Source organism: Conger conger, chromosome 5 (assembly GCF_963514075.1).
Source record: "Conger conger chromosome 5, fConCon1.1, whole genome shotgun sequence".
Lineage (NCBI taxonomy): Eukaryota > Metazoa > Chordata > Actinopteri > Anguilliformes > Congridae > Conger > Conger conger.
The window spans coordinates 5,119,004-5,146,145 of NC_083764.1; the positions used below are offsets into that span (position 1 = coordinate 5,119,004).

At 45.9% G+C, this 27,142-nt stretch overlaps 4 protein-coding genes across 9 annotated transcripts in view; 3 read left to right on the top strand and 1 right to left on the bottom strand.

The window, feature by feature from the left end:
* Window positions 1-2,550, top strand: part of map7b (microtubule-associated protein 7b) — a 53,171-nt gene extending 50,621 nt beyond the window's left edge. For 4 of the 5 annotated variants that reach the window (XM_061243079.1, XM_061243077.1, XM_061243080.1 and 1 more), the window contains exons 19-20: window positions 381-431; window positions 649-2,550. In XM_061243079.1, coding sequence (XP_061099063.1) covers window positions 381-391 — 11 coding nt within the window. In that variant the 3' untranslated portion in view covers window positions 392-431; window positions 649-2,550. The remainder of the gene's footprint in view (window positions 1-380; window positions 432-648) is intronic. The other variant, XM_061243078.1, reaches the window with a different exon arrangement.
* Window positions 2,551-4,347: 1,797 nt separating this feature from the next.
* On the top strand, window positions 4,348-14,039 carry LOC133128207 (bcl-2-associated transcription factor 1-like). The gene is made up of 11 exons (XM_061241578.1): window positions 4,348-4,484; window positions 5,114-5,254; window positions 5,559-6,287; window positions 6,932-7,552; window positions 8,170-8,339; window positions 9,513-9,618; window positions 9,833-9,893; window positions 10,441-10,625; window positions 11,244-11,397; window positions 11,958-12,110; window positions 12,752-14,039. The coding sequence occupies exons 2-11, from the start codon at window positions 5,133-5,135 to the stop codon at window positions 12,974-12,976; spliced, it is 2,526 nt and encodes an 841-aa protein (XP_061097562.1). The 5' UTR covers window positions 4,348-4,484; window positions 5,114-5,132; the 3' UTR covers window positions 12,977-14,039.
* Window positions 14,040-14,621: 582 nt separating this feature from the next.
* On the bottom strand, window positions 14,622-19,065 carry armc1l (armadillo repeat containing 1, like). 2 transcript variants are annotated; one of them, XM_061242081.1, is made up of 7 exons: window positions 18,857-19,065; window positions 18,303-18,468; window positions 18,001-18,092; window positions 17,287-17,467; window positions 16,649-16,765; window positions 15,997-16,071; window positions 14,622-15,557 (listed from the first exon to the last, which is right to left on the bottom strand). In XM_061242081.1, exons 2-7 carry the CDS (start codon window positions 18,453-18,455, stop codon window positions 15,366-15,368), a joined length of 810 nt encoding a protein of 269 aa, XP_061098065.1. In that variant the 5' UTR covers window positions 18,456-18,468; window positions 18,857-19,065; the 3' UTR covers window positions 14,622-15,365. The 2 variants fall into 2 exon arrangements, with proteins under 2 accessions (XP_061098065.1, XP_061098066.1); XM_061242082.1 differs by having other exon boundaries at window positions 18,746-18,858.
* A 108-nt stretch (window positions 19,066-19,173) lies between these two features.
* On the top strand, window positions 19,174-24,630 carry mtfr2 (mitochondrial fission regulator 2). The gene is made up of 8 exons (XM_061242083.1): window positions 19,174-19,312; window positions 19,578-19,774; window positions 20,111-20,215; window positions 20,682-20,806; window positions 21,533-21,717; window positions 22,369-22,672; window positions 23,527-23,707; window positions 24,200-24,630. Exons 2-8 carry the CDS (start codon window positions 19,703-19,705, stop codon window positions 24,242-24,244), a joined length of 1,017 nt encoding a protein of 338 aa, XP_061098067.1. The 5' UTR covers window positions 19,174-19,312; window positions 19,578-19,702; the 3' UTR covers window positions 24,245-24,630.
* Window positions 24,631-27,142: the final 2,512 nt, after the last annotated feature.

Sequence of the window (27,142 nt, forward strand, 5' to 3'; positions counted from 1 at the left end):
CCAGTCTTATCCGAGAAGGTCTGGCGTGGGTGCAGGTTTTTGTTTTAAGCCCGGCACTGAGACACCTGAGTGTACCATGATTAGTTCATTAGTTGAGTCGGTTGTTAAAAGTGCTGGGCTTTAAACCTAAAACCTAAATCCACACTGGCCCTTCTTGGACAACTCACTTACATTGTCCATTGGTCATTCATTGATTGTCATACCTTTTTAAAAGACACGCAGCTTGACTGGAAAAATTCAAATAAATAAATAAATAAATGCACTTATTTACTGAGCAGTTATCAAATGACATCTCATAACTTGAAACCACAGGAACAGTGTATACTGCTACATGCGTGCTGCACAACCAAACACTTACCCAGAGTTTTATTTCTTCATAGAGCCACCCTAGGTGCCTTGTAGGTAAGCAGTTCATTGGCATTCCTGTACAGGTGGGTGAGATTCTGAGCTTTGCGAGATTTAAAGATCAAACAATGTATTCAATCAAAATAGAAGAAGACCAAAATCTGGAGGCGAACTCACTAGAACTAACACAATTCAGATTTCATCCAATCATTAACTCCATTCATACAGTTATCCAATTGAAATAGAATGTGACCAGTTGCAGAAAGAAATGCTAATTCTCTGTTTTTATTTTTTTAATTTCAGATGTTATCTGAGAACGTCTACTGAAGGAGCTGGACAGCTATTCTAAGACTACCCCCCTCCCCTTGAGAACGAGGCAGCCATTCCTTAAACTGGCACTTTTGAGAGGACACTTGAAAACTTTTTTGTTTTTTTTCTGTTGACGAGACTTTATAACTAACCCAAATTTCGGTAGTCAAGGAGACCATCCGTCTCCAGCTGATTGCGCTTCCGTGTGCTTTTTGTGTTTAGACGACTTTCCCCACTTCGCTCCCAACGAAACTGGCCACAGGAGACGAACGTTTTGTTTTGTGATCACGCTTGGCGGCTGGGAATACTTTTTCTTTCCTTTTTTTTTTTGGGTGTTACTACTTACTGTACTTTGAAATCAGCTGTCGCGTCCTCTTATCTAATACTTGAATTGCTCTTCACTGTAGACATAGCGCGCGATGAATGAAGTAGCCTACTGTAATAAGCCTAGCGGTGAAGGCATACCGAAGATACACTGGAAGAAAACACCGCTTTTCTATCCGTAAACCAAGAATAGTGCGCACACTGCTGATTTCACATAGTTTTTAAAATCTCTGTAAAACCTAAATAGTTGATATATTCTTTTTTTTTTAAGATTTCAGCTTTAAACCCCCCATCACCCCATTTAGGAGGTCCTCGCTTGCGTCGTAAGAAGCAGCTGGTCAAATGAAAGATTGAAAGCTCCGAAGTACTTAAGATTCCAGTCATTTTAATATAATTTCAAATGTGTATAGTATAAGGAAAAGTGTAATGAAACACTATGTTGAGCTTCTGTTGAATTTCTGTTAAGTTCTGTTTCCTGATTCCAACTTCCCGCATTTCAAACTTTCGTCTGAAAAGCAGCTCCTTACCAAGTAGCTTATCTGTAATAAGGGGCGGTGGTCTTTATTGCTTTGGCAAGGCAGCCAAATGCATTAAGCGTAACCCAAATTTTCTGTATGATTGTGGAATTAAAATAACATGATCTAACAGATTTTTGATATGTTCAAAAAATAATAATAATTTGAATTTAAATTTTGTTTCACGCTGCTATTTAGTAACTTTTCCTTTGCCTTACTGGATCATGGGAGTATGAGATTTGAATGATTTGTGAAAGTCAACACTTTAGCTCGTTTAAGAGCACGCAACTTACAATGGACATGGAGTTTGAGGAACGAAAATATATTGCATTCCTGGAAAAAAAAATGTGACTTTCACATAGCTACTTTCTTCAGGCTCATAATTAGTTTTTGGCAACACTTGAACCGTTTTAATTTCTCTTTTCCCAACACTTAGCATCCGCTGCTGCTGAAGCAGGGTTCTGCAGTTCTACACCGGTTCTACACCAGAGTAGCTGCCGGCACGCTGAACCTTCTTTGTACGGAACACGGAAGACTGGTACAGCACATTGCTGGTACCTTGAATTTGAGACGTTAAAACATTTATGCAGGGATCACTTCCTCTTACAGTGAAGTATGCAGAGGTACGATGCACATAAATAAATATATGAAGACTTCTCTCCCGCGCTCAGATACTGTATGTGTGCCTGAGGGAGCAACAGAGAAAGACAGAAATGTGTATATTTCATTAAACCTGATGACAAAGCTTTGAACACAAAGGGGGAAATATTGGATTCTGTTCGCTGTAAAGATGGGAGGATCACAGAAACCATTCGGTGGGGTATTTTTTTTTTTTTTGGTACCAAACTGCGCCGGGATTCTTGGAGGTGGTTCCATCTTGTGTTTCCTCCTGCTGCACTCCTATCCAGGTCCATAGAGATTCCATTTAATGAGACCTTTCTGTCAATATATAAATAAAAAAATTAAATAAATTTAAAAAAAACGTTGTAGTTTTCAACCATTCGATCTGTATAGCATGTAAAGAAACACAATAAATTTTGTTTGGAAAAACCCAAAACTTGTCTGAACCTTTCCTGTCCACACCCTTGTTGGCATTTCTTGTTCAATTTTACAGCTGCAAGACATAGTGAAAGCAAACTGTACGCAATGGGCTAGTTTCATCGACACAGATTAACCTTAGTCCTCGTCTAAATTTTGTATGGAGAATGTCCATTCAAAATATTATTTAATCTGGCATTCGGCTTAATCTGTGTCTGTGAAACGAGTCCATTGCGTTCAGTTTGAATTGAGCCGCAGTGTAGATGCTATGGTGGTGATGCAGCTGCTTCCAAACGCTCCAGGTTTGTGAGCTATGACGATACGAGCATTTGCTAAATTAATATAACTGACCATGGCATCCGTTCATGGCCACAGTCTGCCCATGCTTCTCATAGATACGTCCAGCAGGATACCACACAATGCCACAAAGCGTACGTCATCTTAAACTGGTTCCGTGAACATGACAGTCACCAGGTCTCAATCCAATAGAATAATTTTGGGATGTGGTGGAACGGGAGATTCGCAGCACGAATGCGCAACTGATAAAATCCGCAGTAACTGATGCCATCATGTCAACATGTCCAGAATATCTAAGGAATGCTCCCAGGACCTATTTTGGGGGCAAAGGGAGGTTCGACCAGAGGAATAAAAATGTGTACCTAATAAAGCAGTCTATACCTAGGGCACAGGTGCAGTCTTTAGCCATAATGTATCATATAACATTTTCAAATATGTGCATTTGCTGTATTTACTTTTGAATATATCAATTCATAATAAATGCATACACTGAAACTCGACTGGATTTTCAACATTACATAATTTGCTACGTGCTTATACTTAATACTTTTATATTCGTGGTGGCAATATTATTTGTCTGCTTGCGGTACTTCCGATAAGAACCAGGGTATGTTAATATGAGCTTGTCGAAGTAGCAGGAGGTATAATGTGCACACTCGGATTGAATTTTGAATCTCTGAATTATTAATATGACCTTTTTGGAAAGGTTCCATACAATGTATTTATACATTTGTATTTAATCAGTCAAGCGCAACAGAGGCCACAGGGCAGAACGATCTTGCTGCTTGTTTACGGTTCCCGCCGTCTGATATGGAAAGCGCATGATTGGAATTTCTGTCCAAGTGATAAGACTGACACAGAAAAACAATGCGCGACTGGTATCCAATGTTTAAATGAATAACTATGGCGTACCAGCGCGCCTCATACCTCGCTCCTGCCACGTATTATTCACAATGTGGCAATAGATGAGTTAACTTTCAACTTGTCATCTGGGTCAAAGTTAGGCATTGATCAAGACAACTACGCACGCAAAATACCTTTGAGTACAGTGATCTGCGCATGTATGATAGCAGCTCCGTGTGTACTGTCTAATATGGGCCTGTGGCCCCCGGTCAGTGCATATCTGCATATACCCAAAATATCAAGTGTACAGGAGCTTCACTGTTCTTGGAAAGCTAGGAATGTCAGCGCACTTCAACCGAAGAAATTGTGGTACATCCTCCGATCAGGAGGTGGCAGAAAAGCATTGAATTCACGATCAATAGACTTTTAAAATATAATCCATACTAAAATAATATGGACATTTGCTTAACATTTTAAGCTGTCAGATCTGACAAATAAACTACTACACTTATATATCTCGATGACTACATCGTAACTGCAACTTCGTTTATTAGAATATAATTCTATACAAACCGGAACTTCTTTTCTGAAACAGGAAAAACAAAAGAGTGCGTAGTCTTTCCCATGGTTAATAAGCTCTGTTTTTTTTCTATTTTTTTTGTGTAATGCGCCGTACCCTTTAACCGTGGACTTCTCGCAGATAACGGAGAAAAATACCGAAAAGTAAATACAGGGGTGAATGGATCCAAACCGGAGAAGAATAGACAGATGAACACGACAGATATTGCACAAGCTTTGCAAATAGTATATACGGTAATACAAATGTGTCGTTTTTATGTTTTCCCTCCTCATGCACTATTTAATTTAACGACAGAGGCGACTATTTGACAGCTAACATGAATTTATTATCGCTACCTGCCGTCCGGTTTGTTTACGCTGTTTAGCTTAGCTATGCAGTAGGCTGCCTAACGCTACCTAGCACGCATAATTTCGATTCAGGTTACAGTTGACTTGTCGCTAGATAGCAAGGAAAGGGAATTATATCCGTAACGTTAGACTACAGTAAACGAAATGACAAATATTTAGGTAAGATTGCAAGCAGCTTCTAAAGAATGTCGAAATACCGACAAGATGGTGTGTTATTGCTGATGGTCATCTTCTAGTTAATCAAATTCGTTTTATACACTTGGCTGACAATCATTAGCTAATCGGCTTGTGTTAAAACATAAGTATAATCTTGTGGCTGCCTAGGCTAGCTAGGTGTACTGTTGTTCATCGGCCTCAATCAGCTGGCCAGATCACAGTGGGCGTGTCGAAACAGTCTAGTCTACAATGTGTCTGAACATGAATTCAAATCATATTCTCATTAATATGTTGTTATTATTTTAATATTATCCATACAATTATTCTGGAGAATGTTGTCGTGTATTATGCTCTTTTAGGTTGGAAGAACCTGAGGCAATGGTGCGGTCAAAATCCCGCACGCACTCATCGAGATCACGGTCTAGATCTCAGTCCAGATCTCGGTCCAGAACGAGGTCCAGGTCTAGGTCCAGGACGCGATCGAGGAAGAAGAGGTACAGGTGAGTTATGCGCCGAGGAAGCAGCGAAACAAAATGTCCTCCCTTTGTTTTCCAAACTGCCGACTTTGAAAGGAATTGATTGATAGACGTTCTTTATTAAACTTTGATTGCAGACTGGCGCACTAGTAAGGATGATTGAGCGTTCCTTAAATTATTTACATTATTTGAAGGCTGTTTTTTTCTTCTTTGTTGGTTTTAGCTTTCGCCAGCCATAAATAATATATCCAGAGACTTTTAAAGCTTGAATGGTCATTTATTTTCTTTTTTTTAGGCACAACAAATTCTCTCTGCTTTTCATTTGCAGTTCCCGGTCTCGCTCCAGGTCGTACTCTCGGTCGCGGAGTCGAGATCGGAACTACCCGCGGGAATACCGGCGGGATTACCGTGGCAACCGGGGGATGAGGCGGCCCTACGGGTTCCGAGGCCGCGGGCGGGGCTTCTACCCGGGGGGCGGGCGCTTCCAGCACCGGGGCGGGTTCCGGCCGAACTGGCACAACCGGCGCTACTCCCACAGCCCCCGGAGGGAGCGCTCACGCTCACGCACCCCCAAACGCAGGTCCCCGTCCCAGCGGTCCCGCAGCCAATCGAGACGCTCGTCTGGGTCACGTGACTCCTCCGGCTCCTCCTCCTCCTCCTCCCACAGCAGCCCCTCCCCCACCTCCGCCAGGAGGCGGCCCCCCCAGGAGAAGTCTGGGGAGGGTGGAGAGGGGCCGGGGGGAGGGGAGGGGAACGGCGAACGCCCGACGGTTAAGTCCGAGCTGAAAAGGCCCGTCCTCGTCTCCGACGGATGGGTCGGCATTTCGGCCTACGATGACGGTAGCCCATCCCCTTCCTCCGCCCTTCCTGGCCCAAGCTCCTCCCACCCCGCCTCCTCTGTCCAACCGCACAGCCCTGGCTCCGCCCCCGGGGTGTATAGCCCCGCCCACAGCGCTCAGGGGCGGAGCCCTGGGCAGGTATTCTCTGCCCCCACTGGCAGCAGGGGAGGTTTGCGGAACAAGCAGGATGTGCAAAAAACTGGCAGGTTTTTCAAAAGGTGAGTACAGCTTCTGTGCAGGCCTGGAGAAATACCAGCCAAAGTACTGATACCTAGGTTTGTTGTGAGTACCTGAAATCAATGCTAATGCATTTTATAATGCATAGATCATGAGGGGTTTTTTGGGTTGAAGCCTTTAGGTTACTTGTCTACAGTAAATTCGAAGTGCTGTGATGCAGTGGGAGTCTTCTGTGGGTACACAGTGAGTCCATTAGGATCGTGGTTCCCAAACACCAGCAACATGGCCACCAGTCCCCAGCAGTTATGGTCAGTCATAATGAAGTGCATTATGTTGTTGACTTCACAATGTGCAGGGATCCCTGAGACTTTAAGACTCCATTACATTACATTACATTAATGGCATTTGTCAGACGCTCTTATCCAGAGCGATGTACAGTTGATTAGACTAAGCAGGAGATAATTGTCCCCTGGAGCAGTGCAGGGTTAAGGGTCTCGCTCAAGGGCCCAACGGCTGTGCGGATCTTATTGTGGCTACACCGGGGATCGAACCGATGACCTTGCGGGTGCCAGTCATGCACCTTAACCACTACGCTACAGGCCGCCCCGTTACTCCACAGGGTGAAAATGTGTGTGAACCGCTGGATTAGGGTGTGTAAAACGAGCCGCGTCTCCCCGTGTTTCAGGTTCGTGGAGGAGGAGGGTGACAGGGGCCCGGCCCTCCAGGACAGGGGGGCGGCCGTGTGGGTCAGCGAGGGGACGAAGGAGAGCTTGCAGGCGAAGGGGGGCTGGGGGGCGGCGGAGGGCGAGAAGGGGGTCAAAACCAAAAAGGAGTCGGTGCCCTTCCTCGGGGACTCTCCGGCACAGCCGGGGGAGGAAGAGGAGGATGAGGAGGAAGACGAATCCCAGGCCTACAGGCAGCCGTATAAGTTCAGGCTGTCCGGCCAATCGGAGCCCGTGAAGACCTACCTCGGGGAGGCCCAGTGGATGGCGGAAAACCAGGAGGAAAGTGGGCGGTATAAGAGTAAGGTTCTGAAGGCGGGGAGGGAGGGGGCGGGGGGTTGCCAGTTTAAAGACCCGGGTTTTGTGCTGAAGAGGGCGGGGGCGGAGGGCCACGCGGAGGAGGGCCCGGGGGCGGACAGGCGCGGCAGGCGTGAGGATGCCACGCCCACCACCTCGTGGCACGCGAAGGAGCTCGTTACCCAGGGTCCTTTGCTGCAGAAGGTGGTGGACGTGAGGGACGAGGCCGAGGCTCCCGGCCCCGAGGTCAAAGTGAAACTGGGGGCCAAGGCTTTCGACAACGTCAGGTAAGCACTGCTGCCACTTGTTAAGATTATGGAGTGAAGTTTCTCTCTGCTATTTTTGTGTGTGCGCGTTGCCTTGTTTACTCATGTGTGTGGGCATCTAAATATGTACATGTGCACAATCTGTGTGTGTGTGTGGGCGTGCGTGTGCGTATGTGTATGTGTGTGTGTGTGCGTGTGTGTGTGCGTGTGTATGTATGTATGTGCGTGCGTGCGTGTGTGTGTGTGTGTGTGTGCGTGTGTATGTATGTATGTATGTGCGTGCGTGTGTGCGTGCGTGCGTGCGTGCGTGTGTGTGTGTGTGTGTGTGTGTGTGTATGTGCGTGCGTGTGTGTGGGCGTGTGTGTGTGCGTGTGTATGTATGTATGTGCGTGTGTGTGTGGGCGTGTGTGTGTGTGTGTGTGTGTGTATGTGTGTGTGTGTGTGTGTGTGTGTGTGTGTGCGTGTGTGTGTGCGTGTGTATGTATGTATGTGCGTGCGTGTGTATGTGTGTGTGAGCGTGCGTGTGTGTGTGAGTGTGCGTGTGTGTGTGTGTGAGTGTGCGTGTGTGTGTGTGCGTGTGAGTGTGTGGGCGTGTGTGTGTGCGTGCGTGCGTGTGTGTGTGCGTGCTCCTCTCTCAGCTCGGTGGCGAGTGACAGGTCCCTAGCGAGTGTGCTGGCGCAGGCTCAGTGCGGGAGGAGGGAACATGGCTTCCGCTCCGTGTTTGAGCACATTAAGAGGCCGCAGGCGCTCAAAAGCTCGGCCGAGTCCTACGTCCTCCACATCGTGTCCTTGGTCCATCACGTCAGAGGTACCTACCCTCCAATTCACTGCTTTACCTAAGAGTCACCAGTCTTGTCATTGTTGTTAATATTTCACTTGAAACGCCCTTGTTTTTAAGTGCTGAAATATTTCTATGTGACTAAAATTAACTTAAACTGACCAGTTTAATCTGTAGCGAGTTCTGCTGGCTACTGTTCTTTCTTTTTTTTTTAAATGATAGAGATAAATTGAGTTAAGTTTCGAGTGGGATTTTAGTGTTTCTTTATGGCAGTGCTACAGTGTGACGTAGCTGACTTCTGACTTGTCTCCAGATCGGAGTTTGTCCAGTTGACGCTCTCTTTTTCGTTATGAATAGGTCATGGCAGGGCTGGAGTATGCCCTGAACTGCCAAGCCCCCCTCCGTTACAATGTAATTACGCTCGAGAGATACAGAGGCCTTGTGTTCCTGCTGTAATATCGGTCGCTAGCTCCAAAATGCCCCTCTCTCCGCCATGTTGGGTTTGGTTGAAGCACTACGCTTGTAGTAGCTGACTCAAGTCATTAGTGGTTGGTTTTGAGACTGCAGGCGGTAAGTTGAACCATGAAGTGAATTTAAAAAAAACTAACATTTGTTTGGCTCTCCAACCTGCTTATGTGATCAGAAAAGCAGTGATGTCTTTAAATGTTACTCAGTAACGATGGGATACATGGTGTTGTGGTCTCCATTGCCCCCATCCTGCAGTTTACACAAACTTAATTAAATGTTGGTTGGTTTTTATAAAGTGATTGATATATGTCTTAAAAATTATGCTTAACAGAAGGTTGGAGATTGTTTTTCTGATGGTTTTTTTTTTTTGACCTAAAATGGTTGCTGCTAATGATTACAGCTATTCAGACAGACCTAAGTAAATGAAACCTAGAGAAATATAATCCTTGAGTGTAATGATTGTACAAATTGAATTTCACAGTAACTTATGGCCGTATTTATACCAGATAAATCAATAAATGAAAGTAATAATTAATTAATAAATAAATGGTAAGGAGGCCTGTTGCATCACAGTTGCATGCAGTGGATTATGGGAAATGTATGCGTAATACATACCTCTCTCTTCCTACCAGGTGTCCCCCATATTGAGCATTGATTACCTCCATCTGCCACTGCTGCTGAATCGCTGTTGCGCTTAGCACTAACCGGGCAGTGTCTCTCTCCTGAAACCAACAGAGCATTACTTCAAGTCAACAGGAGTGACCCTCCATGAGCGCTTCACTGTCTATCAGAAAGCTGCCGTGGAGCAGGAGGCCAGGCACAAAAGCCCTGAGATCCACAGGTAAAAATGCACCACATTAGCCTTTAGCACTTAGCGTTTAGCATTTAGCCTTTTGCTTTTTTGCCTTCAGCACTTAGCCCTTAGCATTTAGCATTTAGCCTTTAGTACTTAGCGCTTAACACTTCGCGTTTAGCATTTAGCCTTTTGCTTTTTTCCTTTTGCGATTGGCTCTTATAAAACCGATAAAACTGTTCACATGTTTTTCTTCTCAAAGGAGGATTGACATCTCGCCTAGTGCTTTCAAGAAGGTGAGACTCTTTAAAGAAGACGTGAAGGTGAGCAGGTCATGCGACGCACTTAAATTTCACAGTGTGAGAAACCGTCTACTCAAAGAATCGCTTTTGGACATCCGCAGGTTGTAGACGTGTGAGTGGACCGTGTTAATGTGCGAGAGGTTGAGAAACGTGTTTCAGATGTTGTTCATCCGTGTTTGTTTGTCACGCAGGTGACTCTCAGGTAGGTACGTTTACATATCCACAGCTCTTTCCTCTTTCCCTGCGGCCTCGCTCGATGTTCAGCTGCGTGCATTATCGTACAACAAGCTCTCTAAAGACCACAAGAGTTTTGACTTGAGCCTTTAAACAAATGTTGCGTTCCGACCAGACCTGCATCAAATCCACAACGGTTTTAGATTCAAATACTTTTCCGTGCTTGAGTGATCTTGCCTGCTGCAATTGACCAAAAAGTGTGGGGGGCGGGGGGTGTTTGCACCTTTTGAGAGTATTTCATAGGTCCCAATACACCAGACAAGCTCAGCAACGCCATGAAAAGTGTTTGAATCCGAAGCGGTTACGTATTTGACCCTGGTCCGATTCCCCGCAGGGTGAGCGCAAATCCAGGAGCGACTCGGTCGATTTGCGGCACAGCATCGACCGCAGGCGGAAGGAAAGGAGTCGTGAGGGTGACGACCGCCGGGATTCCCGGGATCCCAGTCCGTCCGGGAAACCGGAGAAACCCGGGAAAGATTTCAAGGACTACAAAGATTACAAATCCCTAAAAGAGGAAAGGTGGGCCTTGAGTGCAGATTCTTATTCGCAGATGCTTTCTAGTGTGAATGTATACTTGTGTATGGTAATGGATTCAATTTTTCATCTGATGCTTGTCAGTCATTCTGTGTTCCACCCTATTCTTCCTGAACTGTCTGTGTGAAAACCGATCATTTTGTTTTGCAGTGGTAATGAATGTTTTGCGCCTTTTGTTGGATGAGGACATGAGTTGGGGATTAGCAAAGCAAAAAGCACATGATAAAAATGAGATAACCCAGGCATCTGCAAGAGGTTGGACTTCATTGCAATGCACCTCTTAAACAGATTGTGTAAGAGACGCAGTTTGGTATCGCCTTTTCGTTTCACATGATCTTCCATTTCCAAAGTGGGTTTTATTTAGCTATTACTGAATGTTTCCAAAAAATGTATTAATCAGTATGTCCTTAAAATGCCATAGTAGCTTCTGGGTAAATGTTTTTTTTCTCTCAGAAACCATTACATTTTCCAGTATTGACAAAGCTAATAACTGATAAATGATAATAACTGTTTTTGGTTATTGATCATTTTAAATGTCTGGATGGTAGACCGGTCTAAAGCCTTTTCCCGAGGGGTTCTGATTCCCGACCGGCTCTCTCGCAGAAAAAGCAAGGAGAGGGAGCGCTCCCGGTCCTCCTCTGGCTCCTCGCTGTCCCGGGACGACAAGGACAGGAGGAGGGCGATGAAGGAGGAAGAGGAGGGCAAGAGGGACTACCCTGGCTATCAGGGACCGGGGCTCCGGGCTAGGGGGACTTTTGTAAGTACACGTACAGCGCTGGAACCTACACCCACGGTGTGCAACCGTGGTCCTGGAGAGCCTTCACAGTTGGTCTGCACAGTTGCCTGCTGGTTTTCATTGTTACTGTGCAGGTATTTGACCAATGAAAGTGCTTGATTAAGGTTAACTCACTGGTGTCTTGGGTCAGAATTACGTAGTTAATCTCTCCAGGCTGAGGATTGCAGATCCTTGATGTGCACTGTGTAGAGAATGACACTGATACACAGAACATACATTTTATTTTACTCTGTTAAGTGTTGGGGATTTTGCGTTGCATGGAAATTTTTATATCACCTTTCATAATCGCAAAGCCCCTTTTTACTGTGGGAATTAAATCTGAATGGCCGCCACGGAGGCCCAGTTTCTCAGACCGAGATTAAGCCTCGGATTAATTCTGTTTTCAACTGAGATTCAGTTTTGTCCAGGACTAAGTTAAGTGTCTGTGGAAGTGGCCCTGACAGAATTGCGGTAGATTTAATAAATGTAGGAGGTTAAAACCGTGTAGTCACTGTTCTCTCTTCCTCTCTCTGGTCTTGCAGCAGTTCCGTATCCGCGGCGGTAGGGGACGGGGCAGGGGTGTGTTTGGGGGTCCCGTCCCCGGACCCAGCACACCCAACGTCCCTTTCCCACAGAGACCCAAGGAGGAGGAGTGGGACCCGGAATACACGCCCCGGAGCAGGAAGTATTTCCTGGTTAGTGTGCCATTCCCTGGAATTCTCACCATTGCGCGCTTTTTTTCCCTCATTAAATATTCCATTGGAATACTGCAGTAACCCAGGAAGACGGTGGATATCTTGTTTGGCTTCCATTTCAAAATTCTGTGCTTTTTGGCACCATTTCAAAGGTTTGTTTACAAGTGAGATGGAGCCATGCATTGTGAGATTGCTGGTTGGTTCTGACTACCTTATCCAACCCCCCCGCCCAAATATGTTATTACCTTGAGAATTAATTTGAACAGGCTCAAACTCAGTATCAGGCTCAAACTCAGTATCTTCCTGAGAAACTCAGTCTAGTTTGTCAGTGCTTGCCCTCTAATCAAAACTAGCCAAACTGTGTCTTGCTTCTGGTTGAGTAGTTATTTATGGTTTAATTTTGGTGGAGCAGTTAAGTAAAGACATGGGCCAGATATGCATCATAAATAATTTAACTCTCGAGAAAATGTGTTGCTAACACAGTCATGTGAAAGAATAACTTTTATTCTGTATATTGCAGAATAGTTATAAAATAATCTGTAATCTGCAGGAATTGTACTGCTGCCAAAGGGGTTGAACTAATTGGCTGTCGGACACATCGATGTTTACAACTGCCAAATAACCGTGGCTCCTCCCCTTAGCACGATGACAGGGATGACGGCATGGACTATTGGGCCAAGAGGGGGCGGGGGCGTGGCCTGTTCCAGCGAGGCAGAGGGCGGTTCCCCTTCAAAAAGTCCAACAGCAGCCCGAAGTGGACCCACGACAAATACCAACGGGAAGGAAACGCAGAAGAGGAGGAGGAGGGGGGCAAGAACGCAGGGAGGGAGGAGAGGAACGAGAAGCACAAGGAGAAGGCGGAGTGAGAGAGCGCGCAGATTCTTACGGAGTTTATCGTTTGGCGATGGACGATCCTCGCCACCTGCGACGATCACATTTGACGGTCGGCCGCGACGACCGGTTATAGTCAAGCCATAAAGGACTGTCGGTGACAATGTAGGGTAGATCGGGGTCTGTTGTTACACGGGGTCGATTGTTACGCAATGTTTTTTTTTTTCTGACCGCGAAATGGACAGGAAACTGATCTGTTGAAATCCGAGGTGAAAGAGAACGTGTATGGGGGTGATTTACTGCAGGATAGCTGGTCCCTGATCGGGCAAAAAAACCCAAAAACATTGGGTATTAATGGACCCCTGTGTCACAACAGACCCCGATCTCCCCTAATGATGTCCTTCAGCCACCCATACATCGCTTCACTATAAACAGGCCTTGAATTCCAGCGCTCAACATGATGCCTCCATTCCAACTGCCCCCAGGGTCCAAAAACAAAGGACTTTGGTGTAGTAAGCTACAGAATAGATGGGCCATGATCTTCAACTGTGGAAACGTTTTAAGCATAAACAGCCACTTAGAAGCAAAGTGAACTTAACTCTAGTATTAATACAGTATTGCTGTTAATTCCGATTTCTTTTAACTTGATTCACATTGTGAAAAAAACCCCTGATGAAATGAGTTGATGGGCACCTAACCCTGAACTTCACAGTCAGGAACATTACGTTATGCTTATGAACTTTGCTTTCACCCTTCAAATGTTTATCTTACTCTGTCGATTTTTCATTTAGCTTTAATATACAAGTACAGACCTGCTACCTGACCTAAGAACTTCATCCAAGCGAGGTGTGATTTGGTCTTGCCGTGTGATGAACCAAAGCAACAGAGAGGGTTATAGTATTTTCAGTCAAGAGCTTAGAGACTTCACAGAGAAGTCGGTCATTTGCTGCTTGTTAGAGATGTCACTTTGTGTTGAGTATTGGCCTAAGTTCAATAAAGTTTGTTTAAGGTCAGGGCAGAATGTGTAGGCTTTGGAAGTACTGTACATTACTGTTAATGTAGGAACATTCATTTGATTAAACATTTCATTCTGAACAATTTGTTCTGAATAACTTTTGTGTGTGCCTTAACGTCATAAACCAAACATGTGCGAATAGCCCATTCCCTTCCATATTTATTTCCCGAAACATGCTACAGTACAACATTTAAAAAACAAAATAAACAAAAGCGCGTTTTACAAGCAGCGTCGTGACTGTACAGAACTCAGGTATCAGCCAGGTCACGAGCTAAATGTTCACCACAGGGGTCCTGTCCCTTCCGTAACGGTTAAAAACGAAACAAATATTTACAGAACACAAAAGACAACGGCAGTAGACAAACGGACAGTCAAAGTGTAGGAAACAGGAAGAGTGGGGCGACTTGGCTTAGGCAGTAAGAGCAGTTGTCTGGCAGTCGGAGGGTTGCCGGTTCGATCCCCCGCCCGGGCTGTGTCGAAGTGTCCCTGAGCAAGACACCTAACCCCCAAATGCTCCTGACGAGCTGGTCGGGGCCTTGCATGGCAGCCAATTGCCGTCGGTGTGTGAGTGTGTGTATGAATGGGTGAATGGAGAAGCATCAATTGTACAGCGCTTTGGATAAAGGCGCTATATAAATGCCTGCCATTTACCATTTACCAAGAGTGCTGGTCACTGCACACGCAGGGGGTCAGTGTTCAGCCAATGAGAGCCTTTGTGGGCGGTGCCCCGTTCAGACTCGCTGACCCTTGAACTTATTGGCTCCTCCTCACACACCGAGGAAGAGCCAACACACCGCCCACTCTGCCAGCTCGAAAAGAGCAGAGGTCGCCAACCCTGCTCCTACCATCCTGTAGGTTTCCACTCCGACCCTAACAAAGCACACCTCATTCAACAGCTAGAGCAGGGCTGCCCAACCCTGTTCCTGGAGATCTACCGTCCAGTAGGTTTTCACTCCAACCCTAACAAAGCACACCACATTCAACAGCTAGAGATCTTAAGCTGATAATTAGAAAAGTTGCGTGTTGAAATGAATCTACAGGATGGTAGATCTCAAGAAACACGGTCGGTTACCACTGTACTAGAGATACCATGAAGATCAGAGGGCTGTTTCACAAAGCAGGATTACTGAGTTAGCTGGATAACTGCACTCCCAAATGTGGAACACGGCCTGATGTAAAAAGAGCTCTTCCAGGTTTTACTCAGCACAGTTATCCAGCTAACCCAGTGATCCTGCTCTGTACGATCCTGCCCTACACTGCCACCCACCCACACACACACACACACACACACACACACACACACACACACACACACACACACACACACACACACACACACACACACACACACACACACACACACACACACACACACACACACACACACACACACACACACACCAGTGGCTTCACCAGTAGAAGGTCTTGGACAGGAAGCCGGCAGCAGCGTTGAGCCAGCTCCCGCCCGCGTCCCCCTTGGCAGTGGTCCGGGACACCGCCTTGTCCATGTTCCTCTCCGGACTCTCGTCCTCGGGGAGGTAGTCCGGCAGGGTGGGGCCCTCCTGGACCGAGACGTCGGAGGTGGAGAGGGGAACCAAGACCTGCGTTCACACGGAGAGGAGTCACACGAGTGCCATGCCACACACTGCAGGCCCAGACTGCAGACTGCTGGAGCATCATGTCGATAGGACCCACCACCAAGCGCAAACTGACCAAAATATACCTTTTTTTCATTTTAAATTTTAATCACTGATATGTTTCCACAGTATACCTTACTTGGGGTGTCATAATGGTATCAGTTCAACAGATGAATATTCCCATGGTATAAAAACATATACTTGGTCATGTAATATAAACAAGAGCAAACAGTTGTGTTTCCAGTGCCTGAATATGAGGACGCAATTGTAACTTCCTGTACAGAAGCACGGAGTGCTTGTAAGGTAGGGATCATCAAATCACGGTCCTTGAGGGATGAGACCTTCTAGTTTACGCTGTGCAGTGATCTGATTGGCAGAGGAGAAGCCATGCTGTAGTACCCACCTCCTCTCCAGCCTCGTTCTTCACCACCTGCTGGGCGCTGAGCACTTTGGTAGCTGCTATAGCAGAGGCCAAGCTCTGGAGAGTCAAACAGAAAAGATGACCTTAAACTCTGTTACGGGACTGAACATGTGCACTATAAAGAGGGAGGGAGAGGGAGAGAGAGATGGTGGAAAGTTAAAGACAGTAGAAGGGTAAAGATGGTATAAGGGTAAAGATGGTGGAAGGTTAAAGACAGTAGAAAGGTAAAGATGGTATAAGGGTAAAGATGGTGGAAGGTTAAAGACAGTAGAAAGGTAAAGACAGTAGAAAGGTAAAGATGGTATAAGGGTAAAGATGGTGGAAGGTTAAAGACAGTAGAAGGGTAAAGATGGTATAAGGGTAAAGATGGTGGAAGGTTAAAGACAGTAGAAGGGTAAAGATGGTATAAGGGTAAAGATGGTGGAAGGTTAAAGATGGTGGAAGCGTAAAGATGGTAGAGGGGTAAAGATGGTGGAAGGGTAAAGACAGTAGAAGGGTAAAGATGGTATAAGGGTAAAGATGGTGGAAGGTTAAAGACAGTAGAAGGTTAAAGATGGTGGAAGCGTAAAGATGGTAGAGGGGTAAAGATGGTGGAAGGGTAAAGACGGTAGAAGGGTAAAGATGGCGGGCACACCTCCGTGGACAGGTCAGCGCGCACGCGCACTGTGCACCTCCTCAGGGCCATCTGGAAGGTGAAGCTGATGACCCCTCTGACCGTCAGCAGGGCGTCCTCACAGAGGCCCCTCTTATCCTGCAGAGCAGAGAGCGGCCACAGCGTCAGGGTGCAATGCAGCACGCTACGCTACGCTACGGCTACAGACCTCCAACATAAGGCTTGACGCTTCTCAACGGAGGAGTCAACAGTGAATACCAGACCTGGGTCACATACGTCATTGTCTTGGAATAAAATACTTTCATACTCTTTACTGAGCTTGTCTGGTGAATGGTCAGGAATAATTGAGCTGTCCTGGCTCAATTCCCAACCTACCACCTGATTCACCCAGATGGGTGATGCTACACATCAGTGGTGGTGGAGATTAATTTTCTCCTCATCACTGTGAAGTGCTTTGAGTATGGAAAAAATGCTAAATATAAATGCAAATAATTCATTATACTTGCCACTTTCATTCAGCTCTTGGATTTTCTGCCAGCCAAGTCAGTCATTTTAAATGGTCCAAAACTGATTAACTATGAACCATGCTCCAGGAGACAGGATAGGGCCTCAGTGAGGTCTGTGGTCAGTATTACAGGAGGTCTAGGGGAGGAACGTACGGTAGTGTCCAGTCCCTGTATGTGAAGGGTGACGGACTTGGCCTTCTTGTTGGAGCTGTTGAGGAAGAACTGTGGCTTCATCTTCCTCCTGGGCCTGTCCGGGGTGCGGGGAGTCTCGGGCGCACTCAGTATGCCGTACACTTCCTGGGCCAGGGCGGTGATGTCACTGTTCACCTCGCTCCTAGCAACAACAGTGACATCACAATTAAACCAACACACATACCAGAAGATACCGCTTCTGGGGCCTGTATCACAAAGCACGATAACTGCACTGAGTAAAACCCACAAAGCAGGATTACTGAGTTAGCTGGATAACTGTGCTGAGTAAAACCCATAAAGCAGGATTACTGAGTTAGCTGGATAACTGCACTGAGTAAAACCCACAAAGCAGGATTACTGAGTTAGCTGGATAACTGTAAAACCCACAACCCTCATAAAACAAGAACATGTACCAAAGTAGCTAAAATAAGTGGTTCTGGGTTTTACTCAGAGCAATTATCCCATGCAATCCTGCTTTGTGAAACACCCCCCAGGGCCCTGTTTCACAGAGCAGGATTACTGTTAGCTGGAGTCAGCCAGATAATAGCACTGAGTAAATCCCAGAACCCTCCCAAATCTGGAACATGGACTGAAGTAAAGAGCTGTTCTGGGTTTCAGATTGCTTCGTAATCCTGCTTCCTGCTAGACTGTAAATGAAATAAAACCTGTACTTGCCTCTCCATCAGATGCTCCAAGCTCACCATCATACCCAACTCATTTTTCATTGTTTTTATGTTTAAGGGCGATTCTGCCAGGTAACGGAGAGTCTGAAAGGTAATTAAAAGGGGAAAAAATAGATATGCATCTACTAGCTTGCTAATGACCAAATAACAGTTAGAAAAGCAAGTGTGAAGCCCGTTAATTAATCAGCCCCCAGTCAGAACTCGTTGTAACCACATCGTTACACACCATAGCAAGATCAGTGACCATAAAACAGGGGAAGCGTCAAGGAAATACATTTATTAAACGGTTTTAACCTGTAAAGTAGAGTACAGCACTTGGGAATCCTGATGATCTAAAAACAAAACCAGGCCCGGCAGACACCCTTGGTCCTGGACTATGGCCTCTCTGTTCTGCGGTTCCGAGGCCAAGTCTCGCAGCTGGGTCACGACGGATAGCGCGTCCATCATCCTTGTATTTCTGCTGTTAAACAAAAACAATCCCTTGTTTAGTTACCGTAAGACATTATCTGGCTATCTGCCATTGAACTGAAATATGTTCAATGCTATTTGTGACCACAAGAAGAAGACAGTTACTGCAACGTTAACGGACTTCCACGCTGTCACTTAAAATGTAGGCTAACAGGCTAGCTTGTTTCAGTGTTGAAAATTGACATTTTGAGCGAGGTCGCCGCATCAGAAATGAAACCTATTCAATTGATATGCATTTGCTATTAATTCGCTAACTAGAACCAATTTACCTAGTATTGTATCAAGACAAGGACGGGCAACGGACGTCCGCTGGGTATTCGATACACAATACCTTAGCTAGTCTAGCTAACGTTAATGATAGCAAAAGGTAATCTACTCACTGTTTCTAGCCACTTGTTTTCCTTAAACAGAACGAATATGTGAAGAAACGCCTTCAGAAACAGAAGATATTCATTAAAATTATATCGCGATAACGTAAATACAGAATAATCGACACTGTGTTTAGCTAGCCAAGTTAGCCGTCTCCGACACCGCAACCTTGCGCCAGTCAAATTTTCGTACTCCTCTTCCAACATCGCACGCGATTGGTGGGTGACCTAATCGGACCTTGCTTCTTAGTGCATTATCATTGGCTTACTGTATTCCGGGAACTTGAACTGTCCAACCAGAATCATTTTTGCTCACGCGGCTTTATTTGAGTTCATATGCTCTGGGAACGTGACCAAAGTGGGAGCTGTTTATACCGTTTGATGATTTGTATTTCACGGAAAATACAGTCTAGCCGGGGATCAAAATATTTGAGCTAATTACGAACCATTTGAAAGTATAAAAAAACGGTAAGAATTACACTTATTTGCAGAACTAGTTACACTAATGCAGATTTACAGCTGTGCTTTGCTTGCTTTACTATCGTATTTTGATGATCAGCGCTTTCCTTTGGAGGAAAGCACGCTGCAGCATCCTGCAGGCATTTTCAGGAGGCGGTGTAGGGTTTTACACTGCATCCTTTTCGTGTTTAATAACTATTTGATGCCAATCATACTTGCGAGTATTTTCTGTCTATTAACGTAGACGTTTTATTTTTCGTTTTATTTTTTGCAGATTTGAAAGCATGTGGACATTTTGACGCTCTTGTCCGTAACTGTCAGGTGTAACGTAGTTCGTCAGTACACCGTCGCCTCCTCGGACATTTCAAAAGTGGAAATAGTCGTTACCCCGCGAGCGAAATGTCTCTACTCGCCGACATTCTTGACCTTCTACGAAATCTCCTCGAGTACTTTGGAGTGCCAGCGGACATGGTAATGACCTGTTTATGTATTAAATTGATCTGTTTTCAGCATTGCAGTTTGATGCCAACTATGGATGGTGTAAACGTATTTGAGATCTCGATAACTCTATAAATTAGATTATCGGGATAACTAACGTAAGCCTTGTTCTGGCTACCGATATAGTTTTGATCATATTAATCTGCATTCATACTGTGTTTATTCACGGCGAGGGTTTTTGTGATCTCATACACTTGACTGTTTAGTTTAACTTTAGCCTGCCGAACTTGATTGCACAATATCGAAAGTATTGCTCAAAACTATGTTCATAAAATGTGTTTATGATGTTATTTCTTGGTTTTTCTTCAGTTAGTGCCGGTGTGGGACAACCAGTACTGCGGCCAGTATCGCAGCATAGTTCGTATGATTGGAACAAACCTCCCCTTGAGTCCACAAGCGCGCGTTCATTTCCAGGTACAGTACAGCTGCCACCTAATGGGAAATTTCACTTCGCAGAGCTTACGATGTTTGATGGAGTTTGAGATGGAAGTGCATGTCTGTCTTTCCCAATAAATCAATCGAGACGGGGGATGTCATCTAGAGCAACAAGCAAGGACATCCTGGGATTGAGAGCCTGATACCGTATATGCGTCTTGAAAGCATCCACACTGAGTCTAATGATCTTGTAAAAAGCAGTATCACATTTGCAGACTATTAAAAGTCACAGTGGAAGCACTCCATAACCTTTTAAACCAAGGGATCACCTTTCAGTCGTAGTGCTGTAAAGTTTTTATCAATATTTATTGTAGGGGTAACCCTTGATACCCTGGCTTGAGGTAAAAAGCTGATCTTGTGAAACAGAGCCTTTTTGCAGCATTCCACGAATGAAAAGGCAGTAGTGTGCGTTTTTGAGGTGATTACATTTGTTTCTGTTTCACAGATTCCCCTGCAGTCGTTTGAAAGGCACGGTGGTGCCGACTTTCCGTCAGACAGAGCGGTTATACCGTCCTTCGCGGACGTGATGTGGCTTACTGAAGATGACGGAGAGGTCTTCACAAAGTTCAGGTAATGGATCTAATAATGACAACAATGTACACTCAGTGAGCACTTTATTAGGTATGCATTAGACTTATTTTTTATACTTAAGTCTTCTGCTGTAGCCTATCCACTTAGAGGTTTGTTGTGTGTTCAGAGATGCTCTTCTGCATACCACTGTTGTAATGCTTGGTTATTTGCATTACTGTCACTTTCCTGTCAGCTTTGAACAGTCTGGCCCGTCTCCTCTGACCTCTCTCATTAACAACACATTTCTGCACCAAAATAAAAGTTTAAAGTTACAAAAAAAGATGAGGCATTATCCATGCTGTAATGGATATTCACTTCAGGTTCTCTTCTGATTTTGAGCCAGCTAAATGGACACTGTTGATTGGTTATAACGTGAATGCCATGTCAAAAGACCAATACCAAATCCTTGTGCAGTAGGTAGTATGCACATTTACTCCAGGGCAGAAATAAAACCCAAGTCTTTATTACTAATAAAAATAGGTATTTTGATCGCAGAGGATCTTTAATCTTGTGCTGCGTTTCATTGTTTTGGATTCAAATAATCTTCTACGCTTTCCTGAGCTTGTTGGAACCTATGAAATGCTCTCAGAAAGTGCAAAAAGCCCTGCCTTCTCGTCATCTTGGTTGGCTCAATCGCACCAGGCAATATCAACTGAGTCCAGAAAAGTACTTGGAAGCCCAAGACGACGATGTATTTGACCGGGGTCCGGTTGCCCTGCGTTACAGAACCGACGCTCCTCCGCTCGGAAGGCGTCGCGTGACCCAGCGTTTCCCGGCTCCGGAGCGCGGCGTTCCCGAGCGGAGGGGCGGCGCTCCGGGGAACACCGAGGCCCTGAGCAAGATCACAGCGCTGGAGGACGAGCTGCTCAGGCTCCGCGCGCAGATCGCCATGATCGTCACCATGCCGACGGGTGAGCGTTCGGCCGCAAACCCGCTCACTGTGGCTGACTGTCCCGCTTTAAAACGGCTATCCACTGTGAAAAGTACTCACTTCTGTCTGCTCCAATTTTAAAAGCGCTACAGATTGGGGAAAGTAATGGCGTCTGAGAGACTACATTTCATACACTTAATCGTTGAGAGAGCACGATGAACGTGTCAGTACTGTAAGTCTAATTTATCCCTGTGTTTATCCAGAAGCTTCTGGGCAATGTGTATACGTTTCACCTGTTTCTGGCGCGGACATTTGAGTGTGTCTACTGTTCAGCCCTGTGGGATATTCTGACATCGAGAGCTAGTAATAAGCTGCACTGTCTTCTGCAGTGACAGAGCGCGCACATATATTTTATCCATTTGTGTACATGGCCGTTATTCTGCAGACTGATGGCTGCGGTGGTCCTATCATTGCGGCGCCTGTCCCATTGCGGCGGTGGGGTGCAGCCCCTGATCGGCTTACACCCCTCGGCTGGGAAAGGCCAAACGGCAGCCCTGCTCACGGTCACGCTCACCGGCCGCTCCAGGCCACGGTCACAGGCAGTGGGGGGGGTGACCGCAGCCCCTGATTGGTTTACACCCCTGGGAGGGCCCAAACCGCAGTCCCGCTCAGGTGACCTTCTCTGTTCCAGGAGCTGCGCCTCCCCAGAGTGCCCCTGCCACCCCCGGGAGGAGCCCCCCCCCTCCTCTCCTCACGTCCACTCCTGCCCCCCGATGCCCTCCACCTCCTCCTCCCCCACCTCCTCCTCCTCCTCCTCCCGGCCCTCCTGCTTCCACGCAGACGGTAGCGCAGGGCTCGATGAAACAGCCGCTCCGGATGGCGAGCGGCGGGGAGCGCACTCGGGCAGATCCGCGGACGGACTCGCCTGGGAAGGCCCCCAGCATGCTGGACGTGCTGAAGGACCTGACGCAGGTCAAGCTCCGCTCCGTGGAGAGGTGAGCGTCGCACGCTGTGTGCACTGCAGCACTTAACCTGTCTGTCTGTCCGGGACGACAACCCTGCACAACACTGTTATAAATCACATACCACCGCCTGTTACAGACTGTACTGTCACTCTCAGTACAATTGACACTGTCATTATGCAAGCAGTGTTATTTTACAGCAATTACTTTGCTGTAAATTTCAACTACGGTGTAGTTAAAATTCACTGCATACCTGTGACAGTGGTAAGACATGCAATCATATGTGAAGTCAAATAATGTGTTTCTGATATTATTGTTATTATTATTATTATTATTATTATTATTATTATTATGATACAATGTTTCTAATGAACAGAACCTGCCTTCTCCCGGTGTTTGCTTTGGAGATGGTTTGATTATGCCTGTGCAGTTTTCACACTCAATGCATGAATTTAGGACCACAGAAACACAGAAGATATTTCTGCTAATTAAACCGGAGACCAGTTCCTGTGTGTGTGTGTGTGTGTGTGTGTGTGTGTGTGTGTGTGTGTGTGTGTGTGTGTGTGTGTGTGTGACACACGTGTGATCCTGTGTGTGTTTCCGAAGCATGTGTGTGATCCTGTCAGTGTGTTACCTCCGCGTGTGTGTGTGTGTGAGACGTGTGATCCTGTGAGTGTTTCCTGTGTGTGTGTGTGTGTGTGTGTGTGTGTGTGTGTGAGACGTGTGATCCTGTGAGTGTTTCCTCTGCGTGTGTGTGTGTGTGTGTGTGAGACGTGTGATCCTGTGAGTGTTTCCTCTGCGTGTGTGTGTGTGTGTGTGTGAGACGTGTGATCCTGTGTGTTTCCTCCGCGTGTGTGTGTGAGACGTGTGTTTGATCCCGTGTGCAGGTCTCCTGGCGGAACGCCGATGAGGAAGAGGAGTAAGAAGGTGGTTGCCCTTGGCGACCCGGCAGCACTTATCGCTGAAGCACTGAAGAGGAAGTTTGCACACAGACACAAAGAGGATTCCTTCGACAAGGAGAACCGCTCCGTAGAGCTCTCTCCTTTCGGAAGCCCAGATATTCCCACTGTAAGTTTATCCTCATGTTATTAGGTTTTTCCCCCCTACCTTTTCAGTCTGTGGGAGATTTATTATTATTTTAGTTATTTATTTTATTCCGTTGACTTTACTAGTGCTTTGCCCACTGTAATACCAGGTATGCCTCTGCAGGGGGTGCTGTTTCACAGGCTAAAATGTCTTCCATGGTTTGCACCAGTCAGATGGTCAGACCACAAGTTCTGGAAGTGTCTGGTGACAAGCTCATAGCAGGAATTGAACAATTTTTGTAACACAGACATAGTATTGATTTAATGATATAATTTACACTATTCAGTAATAATCATTTGGCACTCTTGTCCAGAGTTAGGAGCAGAAAATCAGTGTAGCTCTCAGAAATACAGAAATGCAGTATCACCAGGAAGACCTAGAGGCCCATTAATAATCCCTGTTATGAAGATGATGAAAAGATCTCATTTATGGTTTGGTTTGTGTGCAGTCTCATGACAGATTTTTACTTTTCAGATCCCTTCTAATATGAGACGCAGTCTGGGGAGGCTACACCTGTGATCGCCATGGCAACGAGCTACACCTGTGATCACCATGGCAACAAGCTACACCTGTGATGGGCAACCAGCCAGCGAGTGGGTTATTCAGGCTACTGATATTTCCTCTTGCGTTAGCTTTATTTCTTCTTTGGTTTACAGTTTTTCTAACGTCTACTAAATGTCTGTCTTGAACCTTTACCCTTGACCCTTGACCTCTGCAGTGTTTCGGTCTCTGAGGTGGTTTGCTGTTTTCATGCAAACACTGGGTTGTGTTTTTGGTTTGGTGTAAATATAGGATTTAATTGTACAGGTTTTTGAGGACGTTGTTTTGTATGATGATTTGTTCTGATTAATTGTATTATGTTGGTATTGTTCCATACACGGCAGGAATCGCACATGAAGTCTTCTGAACTTGCACTGCAAAAACGTAATTCTGTGAGGTTGGGTGCTAAGCTGAGCTAGCGCCAGAATGACCTCCACAAACAACTCGGCAACTAACAGAATGTTCTGCTTACCTAATGGTGCCGACAGCTGAAAATATATGTGACCAGCTGGGAATGAAAAATCTAAGGAAACGCAACAAAAAAGTAACGTGTAATTAATTTGTAAATGTCTTGTCTATACTGCGCTGTAAAATAATAGAATTAGCCAGATTAGCTAAGTGTGTATATGTCTCAAGCATGTTGGACTATGGGTAGCCTCTTGAGAATGCTAAGCTAGCTATGCTAAGCCTGCCCCATGACACACACTCCGTCTGAAAGTTTAAATGCAGAGATCTGGCGCGGGGGGGGGGGGGGGGGTAGATGGTAGATGTCACTGTTGTTGAAGGACACCTGCCTGGTTAATAAGGAGCAAAATCCTCCAATCAGCTTAGAGCGCACAACCCTCGTGTTGGGTTCAGGGGTCATGGCGGTGTGAGCCTGTGATGTACAGCAGGGCTTAAGTAGCTAACCAGGCCTGCTGCCGCCCGGCTGAGCGCAAAGGATCATGGGGGTTTATTCAGGTACGGGGAGGCCTCGACAGAGCCGTCGCCGCGGTGACGCCCCCCCCCGGCTCCCGCGCACGTTTGCGTTTCGCTTGCACCGCCGTCCCGCGGACTGGCTCCCGGTCCGCTTTCAAAGAGCACACATCTTAGGCTGCTGCTCCTGGTGCTGCTGCTTCTGGGGGGGTTCAAAGGTCAAAGGAGCACGTCGGTACGGGGAGCGTAGGAGGCTGAAGGGGCCTCTGCTCTCTGTGACGAGGCGATGCTGGACCTGGCACCCGACAAGGCCTTGTTTTTACTTACTTACTTGCTGGCAAGTTTTATGCAGTCTTCGTTTCCCGGATAACGAACGACATTTCAGCCTGTGGCCATTTCATTTTCTCCTTTCGTTTTAGTTTGAGCTAACCGGTGAATCACAGGGTGTCACTACTCCAGTCGGTACAGTTATGGAAAACACCGTCTAATGCTGTAATTATGTTTCTGTTTTGGGGGGGGGGAGAGATATTTCAATAATGTATCTGCTTGCATGACAACAAGGGCTGGAGGTGTAATCTTTTTCAGCCAAATCGCCAGCCAGAAAGTCACTTGAACCCGGCGACGCCCTTTAATTATGTCTTTTGTTTACAATGCAGATTTGAAAAGAGCTGATGAATAAAATGGTTGGCTTGGCTGTGGCTCTCGTCAGTTGTTTTGAGTTTGGGTTGAATTTAAACTGAAGCGTGTTCACACACGCACGCACACACACCTGGACTGCAGTATCGCGGTGAGTCACAGTTCAGTCATCAAGTGAAGGCAGAGTGGACACGTTCCCTACCTGTACGATGTGGACGCCATTTTGAGCATGATGGAGTCTCTTTACCGGCGACCCTTGGGTTCAATTCTGTGGTAAAACTATAGGAAGATGCCCTTATACTGCTTTTACAAATGTAAATGATTTTTAATTCATTAACCAATTAATGAATACAAAAATAAAATAATGGAGATTTAATTACAGTCGGTTAAAAAAAAAAACAGTAATTTTATTCATCACAGTGTTTGGAGAATTATGACATTTTAAGTCGCATTAAAGCAATGGTTTCCATAGGAACGCAGCCTTCCTGCATTCGAAGGTTCGGTTCATAGGTGAGGGATGTTCTGTGCGGCTCAGCTACGATTACGATGATGAATTATTCATTTATCTTCCTCTAAAGTTCATACGGTATGTAAAAAAGGTAAAAGATTGCACCCGTTTGCAATTGGTTCATGGCAGGGCCATAGAATGTATCGTATAAATGAAAAGGTTTTTTTCAAATCTAGCCATTAACAGTATTTCAAGTATGTAAGTACAAACTGAGCAGTTAAAGCCAACGGGAAGCTTCGAGATCGTGGAGATTTGTGTTCAGTCAGACGGCCATCCAGAATGGACACTGACATGAATTGACCATTAGCTACAAACGCTGTTATACAAACGCCCTTAATACACAGCCTAACACTTGCAGGGACGAGCTGTGATGTCTTATTACTGGAAAACTAAATGGAAGAGCTCCACCAGTCACGGAGTTGCTTGGTAATAACCAATTGAGTAACACAGGTGATGATTGGTGGATACTTCCTGACTTCATGTCTGGGGTTCCTGTGGGAATTAATAGGACGTAACCAGACATTATCCACCAATCACAGCGGGCTTGCGGTGATCCTCAATCCTGGTCCTGGAGAGCCGCAGGATCTGCGCGGGGGGGGTTTTTGTCAAGAGATCAGCAACCGATTCAGACCCGAGAAATAAGTCTCCAAAACAGCTTACTTGCCTGCTGTTGTGTGTACAACTTAGTCGCGAAATAAGCTATTTCAGACATGGCCCTGGGTGTTTGAGTTAGCTGCACAATCAATTATTTAAACTATTCGATTGCTGTGCTACACTAGTGCTGAGTAACAACAAAAGCTGTGGCTCTCCGGGACCAG